The sequence below is a fragment of the Bos grunniens genome, chromosome 23 (genome assembly GCF_055505025.1).
Source record: "Bos grunniens cultivar Pamir isolate PY7600 chromosome 23, Bosgru_T2T1.0, whole genome shotgun sequence".
NCBI lineage: Eukaryota > Metazoa > Chordata > Mammalia > Artiodactyla > Bovidae > Bos > Bos grunniens.
In genome coordinates this window covers 41,442,386-41,455,385 of record NC_141187.1, presented here as the reverse complement: position 1 = coordinate 41,455,385, position 13,000 = coordinate 41,442,386, and the positions used below count along the sequence as shown (strand labels likewise).

At 42.3% G+C, this 13,000-nt stretch overlaps 1 protein-coding gene across 3 annotated transcripts; it reads left to right on the top strand.

The window, feature by feature from the left end:
* The first annotated feature begins 235 nt into the window (after nt 1–235).
* Nucleotides 236–11,375, top strand: FAM8A1 (family with sequence similarity 8 member A1). 3 transcript variants are annotated; one of them, XR_015152487.1, is made up of 6 exons: nt 236–1,025; nt 1,989–2,336; nt 2,426–2,508; nt 4,154–4,277; nt 4,753–4,892; nt 7,993–8,558. XR_015152487.1 is itself a non-coding variant. In XM_086370170.1 (5 exons), the coding sequence occupies exons 1-5, from the start codon at nt 293–295 to the stop codon at nt 8,135–8,137; spliced, it is 1,263 nt and encodes a 420-aa protein (XP_086226296.1). In that variant the 5' UTR covers nt 236–292; the 3' UTR covers nt 8,138–11,375. The 3 variants fall into 3 exon arrangements, 1 of the variants encoding a protein (XP_086226296.1); XR_015152486.1 differs by having other exon boundaries at nt 1,989–2,508; nt 7,993–9,582; XM_086370170.1 differs by lacking the exon at nt 2,426–2,508 and having other exon boundaries at nt 1,989–2,109; nt 7,993–11,375.
* The last annotated feature ends 1,625 nt before the right edge of the window (nt 11,376–13,000 follow it).

The following is a 13,000-nucleotide window of genomic DNA, read 5'->3' as shown; positions in this document are numbered from 1 at the left end:
GTGGGGGGCGCGGAGGGGTGATAGTTGAGCGGAACTAGCGATAATCCCAGGACGCCCAGCTGAGGAGCGCCTCGATAACCGTAACCGGCTCGGCGGCTCCAAGCACCATCCCACGCCCCGCCTCCTAGCTCCGCCCCGCCCCGGCGACGTCCACGGGGCGGGGTTTCCGCTTCCGGTGGCGGATTGTTGACGCCTGCGGCTGCTGCGGTGGCCACCGGGCTGTTGGGGAGGGGCCAGTAGGGAAGGGAGACGGCGCAGTGACAGGACCGCCGAGGGTGCCGCTGAGGCCACGATGGCGGAGGGGCCAGAGGAAGCCAGAGGCCGCCCTCCCGGGCAGGACGACGGCGGAGGGAACCAGGAGTCCGTTCCTTCCCTAAGAGGCCTTCCTGCCGCCGCCGCCGCCGCCGCCCCACTGTCCCGGGACTGCCCGCAGGCCGAACCCCAGGCCCTGGGCCGGCCCCCAGCCTTGGGCCTCGCGGCCGCGGTTGAGGAATCGGAGCCGCCGCGCGAGCCCGAGAATCGCGGGGAGGCGGCCTCCGGCTCCGACTCTGGCTCCAGCGCGGGGCTGCAGGAGCCGGCAAGCTGTGAGGCGTCCGAGGCCGCGGCCCCGCCGGAGAAGCCGGCGCGGCTGAGCGCCCGAGAGTACTCCCGGCAGGTGCACGAGTGGCTGTGGCAGTCCTACTGCGGCTACCTCACCTGGCACAGCGGCCTGGCCGCCTTCCCCGCCTACTGCAGCCCCCAGCCGCCCGCGCCCAGCTACCTCCCGGCCGCCGGAGCCGCCGCCGCTCCCCCGGCAGCCGCCCTGCCGCCCCTGCAGCTGGGCTATTACAACCCCTTCTACTTCCTAAGCGCCGCGACAGCCGGGCCCGAGCCGGGGGCGTCCGCAGGCATCACCACCTCGGCTCCGGTCGCCGGCCCGGCAGCCCGCGCCCCTCACCTGCAGCCGCCGGTCCGCGCAGCCGCGGCCACGAGGGTGGGACCGGCAGCCGCTTCGCGAGCCCCGAGCGACACCGGGCGGCAGGCAGGTGAGAGGCTCTTCGGGGCACGTGCTGGGGTGGGAGGTGGGGGGCGGGAGCCCGCAGGCTCTGCCCTGCGCTTGTCGCCGCTGCTGCCATTCGCCGTTGTTTCTCCGCGTCTCAGTTCCCAGGGTGTCCAGCGAGGCCCTACTTTCCTCTTCCTTTAGACCTGGCGCTCCGGATCCATTCCCTTACTCCCCGGACTAGTCGCTTCCAAATGTAAAGAAATATTTGCTCTTCAAACCACTTGCTGTTACCTTGCTCTCCACTTTCTGGAGTGAGACCCAGGGCTTAATTCTCAGATGGCAAAGCCGGTTTGTGGGGAGGGGAGGTGTTGGCCGGTAATAATCCAGACATGGATTTATAGTTTATATGGTAACTTTTATGAATTAGCGACAATGGAACTGACGGATATTAGAGATTTTCATGAATTCAAATGCAATTATGAACCTTGGCTTAATCCTGTATATTGTCTGTATTGTCTCTTTACTTCTGTATGGATATTAGAATGTTTTGAATTATTGACACCTTTTAGTTTATTTTTATTTTATTCAGGTAATATGGGACAAGACCTAGTTGCCTGAATTTGATCCAGAATTTAGGATGGCAGCTTATTAATCACTGAATTTGTTAAATACATAGAAAGCGAGACAAATGAATAGGGGTAAGCTTGTAATTACCCCGGTTCTCGATTGAATCCCTGGTGAAATGTACTGAGTACTTTAAATAATGAAATTTACCTGTGAAATAATTTTTAAACATTAAGGGGGTAAAAATAGCTTTAAATTGTTACGAAGTAGCATTGCTGTGTTTTAATAACATGCCCTATTGAAGTCAATTGTTTCAAGGTTATAAAAATTTTTTATCAGTAAGTTGTACCTTGACTTTACATTCCCCATTCATTGCCTAGCTTGGGTTCCAAGGGAACGATTAGTTTTCTTAACTTTTTTTTTTTTTTTTTTTAATTTACAGGCAGAGAGTATGTTATTCCATCCTTGGCCCACAGATTTATGGCAGAGATGGTGGATTTCTTTATTCTCTTCTTTATAAAAGCGACCATTGTCTTAAGCATTATGCACCTGAGTGGAATAAAGTAAGTTAAGGCCACTTGCAGAAAGGTTTTAATATCTACTGTGTAGAGGTCTTGTTTTAAGTTTTTTTCCATGCTTGCCAGTGATTGTATGGATAACTTGTTTGCCAAGGTCAACAATTTCTTTATAGGAACTTTGTCAGATTTACTTTCTTATTGGTTTTAAGAAATAACTACAAAAGAGAGAAACAATAAATTCTGCAAGATGGGGGAGAATTTCACCTATAAAAGTAGGTAAAAGCTATCTCCAACCCTGCTTTGATTTTATTCACTATTTTCTTAGGCTAGGTACAAATTTTTCTCTTATAATTGTTTTCAGAGCGGAGTACCTAAAGACAAAGGCATAAACTGTTAATAATCAGCTAGATGCCATTTCCAAATGGGGCTGCCTATATACATCAGGCAAGTTCTAAATGAATTGCAAAGTGAGCCATTTATTTGAATAGTCTTTCTTTCAGAATAATAGTCATAATAGCAGTTATCACTCGGTAAGCACTTTCTACGTGCTGGGCTTTGTATGGATTTTTTTTTGGCCACACCACACAGCATGTGGGGTAACCCGCACCACCTGCAGTGGAAGGGCGGACTCCAGGGAAAGCGTGGGCTCCACTGGACACAAGGGGGGTCCCTGTATGGATTCATAATCTTGCTACCACTATTAAGTAGAGATTAATGCCTCCATTTTATAGAGATTGAAATTTAGACTTACAAAAGGTTAAGCCCAGAATTTACAAAGGTAAATTTACAAAAATAGAGTTAAGTTCAGACCCTGGTGGTTCAATTTCAGGGCCTTTGTCAGGAACCTGAATGGTTACCATGATTATATCTCTCCCTCCCTTAGTCCCTACACATCCAGTCAAGTACCAACTCGTTTGTGTCAAAATTTCAGTTTTCATCATTATTGCTTCTCCCTAGTCCCAGTCACTGGAGAAGGCAATGGCACCCCACTCCAGTACTCTTGCCTGGAAAATCCCACGGATGGAGGAGCCTGGTTGGCTGCAGTCCATGGGGTTGCAAAGAGTCGGACACGACTGAGCAACTTCACTTTGACTTTTCACTTTCACGCATTGGAGAAGGAAATGGTAACCCGCTCCAGTGTTCTTGCCTGGAGAATCCCAGGCACGGGGGAGCCTGGTGGGCTGCCGTCTATGGGGTTGCACAGAGTCGGACACGACTGAAGTGACTTAGCAGTCCCAGTCACATCATCACTTGCTTGGACTGTAACAAGTCTTCTAACCGATATCTCAGTTTACCATGTCCTGTCTTACATCTAATCTCATAAATTCTGATTCTGCCACTCTGCTGCCTTAAAATCCTTCAGTAGTTTCTCATTGCCATCATAAGTCTTAATGTCTTCATATGTTTTAACAGATACCCTTGTTTCTTAAACTCCCTTCCCCGATGGCTCAGCAGTAAAGAATCTGCCTGTAATGCAGGACATGCGGGTTCCATCCCTGGGTGGGGAAGATCCCCTGGAGGAGGACATGGCAGCCCACTCCAGTATTCTTGCCTGAAAAATCCCATGGACAGAGGAGCTGGGCGGGCTGCAGTCTGAAGGGTCAGAGTCACACATGACTGAGCACGAATGCTTTATTTTCTACTCACTCTCTCCTCACACAATACTTGAGCCACACAGAAATGCCTGTAGCTGCCATCATACTCTCCAAGTCCTCCTCTCATTAGTCCTGCTCTTGCATATGTTTCCCTTAGGCGGGGCCAACTTCTTTCCACCCTTCAGATCTCAAATGTCATTTTTTCGAAGCCTCCAGTAAGTTGTGTTCCTGTTAGGTGTTTCCAAGTACCCAGTGCTTCTCTATTATACCCTTTGCCCACTTCATTCACTTGCCATTTTATCCCCAGAGCTAGTACAATGCTTACTCATGGTACTGCTACTTATTTGTTGAATAAGATAATGTTTTGTGAAACTAGATAATTAGAAAACATTAGTTTGTGATTTCAATTAGAGTTTATGGCTTACACTGATGAAAAAATACCAGTTCAACTGCTCTGGTAACACATTCTCTATAACCCAAAACTGTTTTTATAGGGATATCTCTAAGTTTGCTATGCATTATATAATAGAAGAAATAGATGAAGACACGTCAGTGGAAGACTTGCAGAAGATGATGGTTGTGGCGCTTATATACAGGTTATTAGTTTGTTTCTATGAGGTAAGCTACTGACTTCAGCAAATATTTAACAATATAATTTTAGATTATCGGCCCAAGACAGAAATATTGTAATAGAGATTTATAATCTTGTATTTGTCAGGTGTCTTTTTTTCTAAATTTTAACATAGTACCTTTTCAAGTTAAAATTTTCTGAGCAGAGAAATTTTACAATTTCTTGGTAATACATTTCAGTCATTTGTCCAAAAATGTTTTAAGTTGGTTGTGGAACATGTAATGTTTTTCCATAGAACCGACTTGCTAAAAAATATAATGGCTCATAGAGAAATAACTGCAATAGACATCTTGTGGTACTTGAGGATGTTAGAGACCTGCAGAAATGCATTAAAAGATTAAACTTTAAGTATTTCTATGGAATTCTTCCAACTTGAAAATGTTAAACCATGAATCATATGGCAGGAAAATATTGGTATAGTTGAGCCAGTAAATTATTTTACAATTATCCTTCTCTCCTTAGATAATTTGCATTTGGGGAGCAGGTGGAGCTACCCCAGGGAAGTTCCTGCTAGGACTTCGAGTTGTGACCTGTGATACATCAGTGCTTATTGCACCAAGTCGGGTTTTAGTGATTCCATCCTCAAATGTTAGCATTACAACGTAAGTTCTTTTCTTAATCTACTACGTACTTATGAATTACTGTACTTAAACGTTATCAAATGATGGTACTTACAAAAAAGTGTTTTTAGGATGTTGGTTTTTCTTGGCATATAATAGGCTTACATTTAATAAGTTTAAAACAAAGTTTGAATGTTTTTCAGTAACATTTATTGACTCCTTTTCAGTATACACATCTTCAAGGGTAAGCATTTTATGAACTGGAGGCCACAATAATGAGAGGATTGGGGTGTGGTGCTGTCTGTATCAGTGCTCCAGGCCTAGCTTTGTTTATATTCTCTAGATCTGTAGTTATGGAGTTTAGTTACTATTCTGCCTTGAAGCTTCCTTCTGGTAACACTTGTCAGTACCCCCATCTTAAATAGGCAATAGGAGTTTTGACATACTCCTGCTCTAAAGTGAAAGAGGTTGTAATACTCACAGTATTCATGGCTAGCTGTTGGCATCTGGCGCTGGGGGAAGGTGTCAGTTCAGTCACTCAGTCATGTCCGACTCTTTGCCACCCCATGAATTGCAGCACGCCAGGCCTCCCTGTCCATCACCAACTCCCAGAATTCACCCAAACTCATGTGCATCGAGTTGGTGATGCCATCCAGCCATCTCATCCTCTGTCATCCCCTTCTCCTCCTGCCCCCAATCCCTCCCAGCATCAGAGTCTTTTCCAGTGAGTCAACTCTTCGTGTGAGGTGGCCAAAGTATTGGAGTTTCAGCCTCAGCATCAGTCCTTCCAGTGAACACCCAGGACTGGTCTCCTTTAGGATGGACTGGTTGGATCTCCTTGCAGTCCAAGGGACTTGCAAGAGTCTTCTCCAACACCACAGTTCAAAAGCATCAATTCTTCAGTGCTCAGCTTTCTTCACAGTCCAACTCTCACATCCATACATGACCACTGGAAAACCATAGCCTTGACTAGAAGGACCTTTGTTGGCAAAGTAATATCCCTGCTTTTGAATATGCTATCTAGGTTGGTCGTCTGAGGTTATTGATATTTCTCCCAGCAATCTTGATTCCAGCTTGTGCTTCTTCCAGCCCAGCATTTCTCATGATGTACTCTGCATATGTTAAATAAGCAGGGTGACGATATACAGCCTTGACGTATTCCTTTTCCTATTTGGAACCAGTCTGTTGTTCCATGTCCAGTTCTGTTGCTTCCTGACCTGCATATAGGTTTCTCAAGAGGCCGGTCAGGAGATCTGGTAGTCAAGGCTGTGGTTTTTCCGGTAGTCATGTATGGATGTGAGAGTTGGACTGTGAAGAAAGCTGAGCGCCAAAGAATTGATGCTTTTGAACTGTGGTGTTGGAGAAGACTCTTGAGAGTCTCTTGGACTGCAAGGAGATCAAACCAGTCCATTCTAAAGATCAGTCCTGGGTGTTCTTTGGAAGGAGTGATGCTAAAGCTGCAACTCCAGTACTTTGGCCACCTCATGCGAAGAGTTGACTCATTGGAAAAGACTCTGATGCTGGGAGGGATTGAGGGCAGGAGGAGAAGGGGACGACAGAGGATGAGATGGCTGGAAAGCATCACCAACTCAATGGACGTGAGTCTGGGTGAACTCTGGGAGTTGGTGATGGACAGGGAGGCCTGGTGTGCTGCGATTCACGGGGTCAAAGAGTCGGACATGACTGAGCGACTGAACTGGACTGAGGTTGGTCATAACTTTCCTTCCAAGGAGTAAGCATCTTTTGATTTCATGGCTGCAGTCACCCCCTGCAGTGATTTTGGAGCCCCCCAAAATAAAGTCTGACCCTGTTTCCACATCTATTTCCCATGAAGTGATGGAACCAGATGCCATGATCTTAGTTTTCTGAATGTTAAGCTTTAAGCCAAATTTTTCACTCTCTTTCACTTTCATCAAGAGGCTTTTTAGTTTGTCTTCACTTTCTGCCATTAGGGTAGTGTACAGATAGTGGAATAATGGATAATGGAAGTGGATAATAGAAGTTGTGGAGGTGAGTAGATGGTCATTAGCTGAGCAAAACAAGGTTCTGACTGGAATTGCTGCCAGCATGATTCAGAGTTAGATGGTTATATAAAGAAATATAATTTTAGAAGAAGCCTGGGGTTTGCTTACATCTTCAAAATTTGCTTATTTTTGTGATTCTAATAATCTTGGGCTACTACTTTTACTGAGAATCAATGTTGGCTAATATTTGTTGAACACGTTGTAAACCAGGCACTGTTTGGACACAACTAATGGTAGAAATGAACCTAAAACCAAGTCAGTCTGGATTCAGAGCCCACATTCAGCTGCTGTGCTATTCTGTAACTGTTCAGTGCACTAAAAGGCAAAAATCTAATTAGAATAATTCCCCATTCTAAGCTCCTGTTGAAAGCTTTTTAAAGCTTTCCTTAATCACAGGATGACAGGGACTTTTGTGGTGGTCCAGTGGTTGAGACTTCACACTTCCACTGCAGGGTGTGGGTGCAGGTAGAATTCCTGGTCAGGGAACTAAGATCCCACAGCACAGCCAAAAATAAACCACAGGACCCTGCAAAGAAAGAGAGCTGATAAAGCAGTAATTTGAAATGCTGGTGCTCTTCACAGAAGGTAGAAAATGGTACTGTACTAAACCTACTCAGTTTAGAAGACAGTGAAAACATACAGAAAATAAAGATATTAAAAGTAGTGAGTGACCATAGAAAAGGTAAGTAAAGGGAAGTTACTCTGTTCTTTTTGCAAAATACTAGGAAATACTAAGCTTTTAGCTCACATTCTAAGACATTATTGCTTTTCACGTGAAAGTTCTAAAGTCTAATTTTATGTTATGAAGTCTTTAGAACTGGCCCAGGTGGTTTGATCATAATATAATGCTGCTGCTGCTGCTAAGTCGCTTTAGTTGTGTCCGACTCTGTGCGACCCTGTAGACGGCAGCCCACTAGGCTCCTCCGTCCCTGGGATTCTCCAGGCAAGAATACTGGCGTGGGTTGCCATTTCCTTCTCCAATATAATGCTACTTGAAAGTAATTTAGATATAAAAGGTTAAAACTCTCAATTGTACTTTGAATGTTTTAAATACATTTTGAGCTTGAGAGTCTACTATCCATATGTAGTTGGCATATAACTCTTTTCCATTTCTTTAGGTCCGCTGTACGAGCTTTGATCAAGAATTTTTCTATTGCTTCTTTTTTCCCTGCTTTCATCACACTGCTGTTTTTTCAGCATAATCGAACAGCCTATGACATTGTAGCAGGAACCATTGTAGTAAAAAGAAATGGGGTCAGATGATGCCCCAAAAAGCCGTGAATTCCATATTCTCTGGAATAATGACAAGACTAAATTATGTGTCAAGGCCATCAGTGTCCCTGGGTTACCTTAATTCATTTAGAAATTAAAGCAGTCGATCCAGTGTGATGCAGGTGACTGTGCTCAAAGTATTGATGTTACCTGAATGCCAAAGAACTTTTCCAGAAGAAAAACCTGTTGAGTCCAAGTGTTAAAATTTGTATATCGAACAGAAGGCAAGTGGTGTCATCATCAACAGACAGTATATACATCTAAGGTGTTAGAATTTGCTGAATGCACTTTCAGCTTTGAAATCTCCAAATGAAACTTTAAAAAGTTATTTTGGTTTATCCCAAAATGATGGAAAACGTCCAGTTGTGTTTTGTAAACACATTATTCTTTTAGTTAACACGTCTTGAGGAAATTTTCGTCTTTGCTTTTTGTGGGGAGGGAGTGGGGACACACACTTTATAATCCACTTAGCTCCCATCCCAGGGGGTGGTGAGTTAACTACAAGGGGAAGGTTGAGGCCAGCCAAGCAGTTCCCTGATCTGAAATGTTAACACCTGTACTGCAGTTTACCGCAGGAGTGATGACTTCACAGCTATTCTTAATGCCTACACATGTATTTCAGGATAAGTATTGCATGATGAAAAAGTATTAAGTCATATTGCTATCTTTTTTTTTTTTTTTAAGAAAAAGGTAAGTTAGTGATTGCTTTAAATGGGGTGGGGTGTTATGTGTGTGTGTGGGGGGTAAATTTTCACTGTAAATTTAAATTGAAATTCATGTGCAGATGTTTTCTGTGCCCTAAATCAAACTATAAATATGTGGGGGAAAATTAGTTCCATCAAACTGTGGCATATTTACTCTAAAACAATATTCCCAGTATGTGCGCAGCATGAAGTATTAGTGCTTTTCAGTGTTCTGAGTATACCTTCTCTTTATATACAGGATATTCACATACTAGTTTTAGTTTTATTATACTCCATAACTTTTGAAACATCAAGGAGTTCAGTCATCCTAGCATTTCATGATTAAATAAATAGTAGTAGCCTATGAGATACTGAGCAATTTTCCCTTTAGGGACTGTTCTCTAGCAACGAAGAGCAGCATGTCCAGACAGTGTTCGAAGTTCTTTGGCTCTGAGGCCGCCAGCTCATTTGGAGTCTGTCAGGGATGATGTTTTGAGGGAAATGTGTAATACTGTGTGTGTTGCTATTTTATTCTGTTGCTGAATTGTGTGTGTGTGTGTGCTTTTGTTAGATGGCCCAGTTAGCTGTGTTGAGATATAGCTAAACTAAAAGTTTTCTTAGGCATTTTCTGCATTTGCTCTATTTTCTCCCCCCAAAACACTAAGCTGTACTGAACAGTTCATATCTCAGGTGCTTACAGGATCAATCTAGGCTTTATTTTGGTCATAATAAATACATTGCTATATTACTGTATCAGTTTTTAAAGTGGGTCTTTTTGACATTTAAAATGTATTTTCAGTTTATAGAAACCTTAACAATGTCCTTAATACTTTTGATTGTAAAATTTCATAAACCATGGATTTAATATAAAATTATTTTGAAAAACATCACAGAAAGCCTGTTAGTTAAATGTGTTAAGATACTGAACAGATCATTCACTTGTCGTTTCTGGGAAGATAAAGTGTTACGGCCCTTCGCAGTAAACAAACCAAAACCATCCACTAACTTTTTCAGAGTAGATTATTAGGAAATGTTACATAAATGGTTACATACTTAACTGATTAGTAGTGTATACTTTATTGACATATACACACCTCTTTGCCCTGGATTGGGAATTCAAGTTGAAATGTACTCTTACATATCGTTGTGGAATTTATCTTTAATGTATACTTTCCTCTAAGATAATTGGATGGTTAACTACCTGGGCTATTTTTACTTATACAGTGAAACAAAAGTAAATACCCAGTTTGATTTATACATTAAAATATTGCACATCTGCTATACACAAGTGATTCAGATTAATATCTATGTAGATGCATTGAGAGCTATCTTAGGATTCAAGTTAAACTATGTAGCCCTATAAAATAAACATTATTATTACTCTGTCTGCCTTTACATGAAAACCCGTCTGATTATGAATGTAGCACTTAGGGAGATTTTGGATTCCCAAATTTGAGGGGAAATAAATGACAAAATAGGGAAGGTTTTTTGGGGTGGAGCCCTCTTTATTTTCTGTATACTTTATTATATTTCATTTTTAGAAATGCTGACTTTTCTGTGTACAGCCTCATACTGAAGCTCCACAGCCTAAAAAGGCAAAAAGAAAGCTGTCTCATAGTATAAATATTATTCATCACTTTTACAATAAAGGAACAAAAATTAGAAGTCATGCTGAGAATATGATTTCAATGAACATACCATACATAAAACCACAAAACAGGCAGATAATTTAGGCATCTAGAAAATCTACCCATTAACTAAAGCAGCCTGAGTGGCCCCAGGACCTTGAGAAAAGTCAGACACACTAAGTGTATGCTGGGCTGAGGCAGGTAAGAGTGAGTGGTGGCGAGCAAGCTGTGCTTTTAAATCTGTGACTAGAGAGAAAGCCAGTACTCGCTGTGATACTCATATGGCACTTGTTCAGAAGCTAATGCTTTCTACCTAAATTGTCACCGCATCTCCCCCCAAATATTTAGGATTGAAAAAAAATGCATTATATTTCAGAGTTTTGTTTCAATTTATAAAAGTCTTCATGTTTGTTTCAAATGACAGTAAAAATTGTTTCAACTCTTAAAAAAGGACTTTTTCCCTTATGTAACTTGCTTGGGTGCATGGAGACATAAATAGTTCCCGCAAAACAAAGACAGGAGTTGAAAAATTGTTGCTACTTGGGGATAAAGGGCTCTTTGATGGGAGCATGGGTATTAAATATTTTCCTTCTATACTTATCTCTATGAAAATAGGCTATTCTTCCTTTTAAAGAATATTCCTAAATAATGGCAGTATTCCTAAAATCTGGCAAGTATTTCACTTACTTGCCACTTCTCACCCCTCTATGCCAAAGGCCAGAATTTATCAGTATGTACTTGCCTGGGTAAAATTCATCTCAAATTGTGTATGTACTTCCTTGCAGTTTCATTTATAGTATGGTGTGACCCACAAGCAGTAATCTGATGGCCTGCCTACTAAATAAAAATTCAGCATTCTATTTTTAATAATTTATATGCCACCACTTTGTACTGTCTCAATAAATACCTGGTCAACAATGCTTTGTGTTTTGCCTGTTTCTTTGAGGTTTGCTCTAGAATCTCTTGCTTCCAAATACAGCTGCTCTAGCATTCTCTGCCTTCAAGAGATGAGTGCTTTCAGAAATAGAAGTCTATCCAAAAAAAAAAAGATCATCCACTTTGAGGTATATTCTTTTAGCAAGTCACTCAAGTTAGCTGTAGATGACTAAGCTTTTGATGTTAAACTAATCCTGTCCATTCCGTAAAAGCTGTTAACCATTCCAGCCACCGTGCAAGGTATTAAAGACCCACATGACACATGAGGAACAAGAATTCAGTCACAGCTAGTCAAAGAGCCGGGCAATTTAATCTTATTCTGGTCTTATGAGCATTCCCTATTCAAACAATTACAACAAAACTAGATCGACAGGATACAAAACAGGTTCCTCAAGAAAGAAGAAGATAATAAAAGGTAAACTTAAATGGAGTTAAACTACAGTGTGGTCTGAGTCCTGTAGGCAGTGTGCTGTTAGGCACCCAGCCACTCCACTCTGAACTACAGTGGAGGTCAGAGAGAAGTTTCTAAAAGTCACCCCACGTGCTCCACTCTGAACTACAGTGGATGTCAGAGATGTCTCTAAAAGTCGCCCCACATGAAAAGGAAATGAAAGCTCTGACATAAAGCTGTCGTGTAGCTAGACCCAACACATTCCATTTTTCTCGATTTTACTATACCAAGTTTGTCAGTTTCCATTAGACAGGGCCAGCACCTGACACCCTAATATTAAAGAAACCGTAAGTTCTTCCCCAGGTTAAACCAGGAAGTTCATGGACTGGTTATAAATTGCTAACATTAGTCCAACACTTTTATCTCAAGTAATAAAATCCTAATTACATGAATAATTAGAAATTCATAACATATTAGCTAAAGACTTAAACTTCAGTTGTCTAAACTGTACTTTTTCTTAACGCCTCAAACTGTAAAATACTAAAACAAAAAAACCCTACCTCTTAGAAGTGGCAGGCCTGGACCTCAGGCATTGCAAGTCTTCCAGGCACTTATTGAATGATTTTTGGACATGATCTGAACCCAGCGAGTGCATGAATCTCTGGTGCATAGGTCTGAGAATATACATTTGCCACACCCCACCAAACATACTGATACATTCAGTGAGAACAACTTGACTCTTGCAAATCAACTGAATTATATAAACATACCTGATTATTCAATCTTTTTGCATATGGCTTTCTTACCGTCAGATTATTTTCGGTTAAAAACAGTTCCTCATTGATCCAGCATGAAAAGTGGGCTATTTTCTTTCCGTAACTTTTCCCCATGTTTCACAAACAGCACTTGACTTTCATCTGTGTATGGAGTATGGAACCCAAGGCTGCTATTACAGCCACAGGGAGTGGGTCTGCAGCCTGCACCAATCTGATGAAGAGATATGTCGGCTGGGCTTCAGCAGGGAAAGATTTGTGGTTGGAACTGCTACCAGGAGTGTATTCTATAGCTGCCACGTGCAGCCTGAGAGTTAAAGCAATAGAGATGAAAAAACAAGTCCCAAGTCCCAACAACTCTAGCCCTAGAGATCTCAGTTCTGGGGGCATAGGAGACTTCATTTTTATAAGATAACTCACCCTGTTTGGTTTTTGGTTACTAG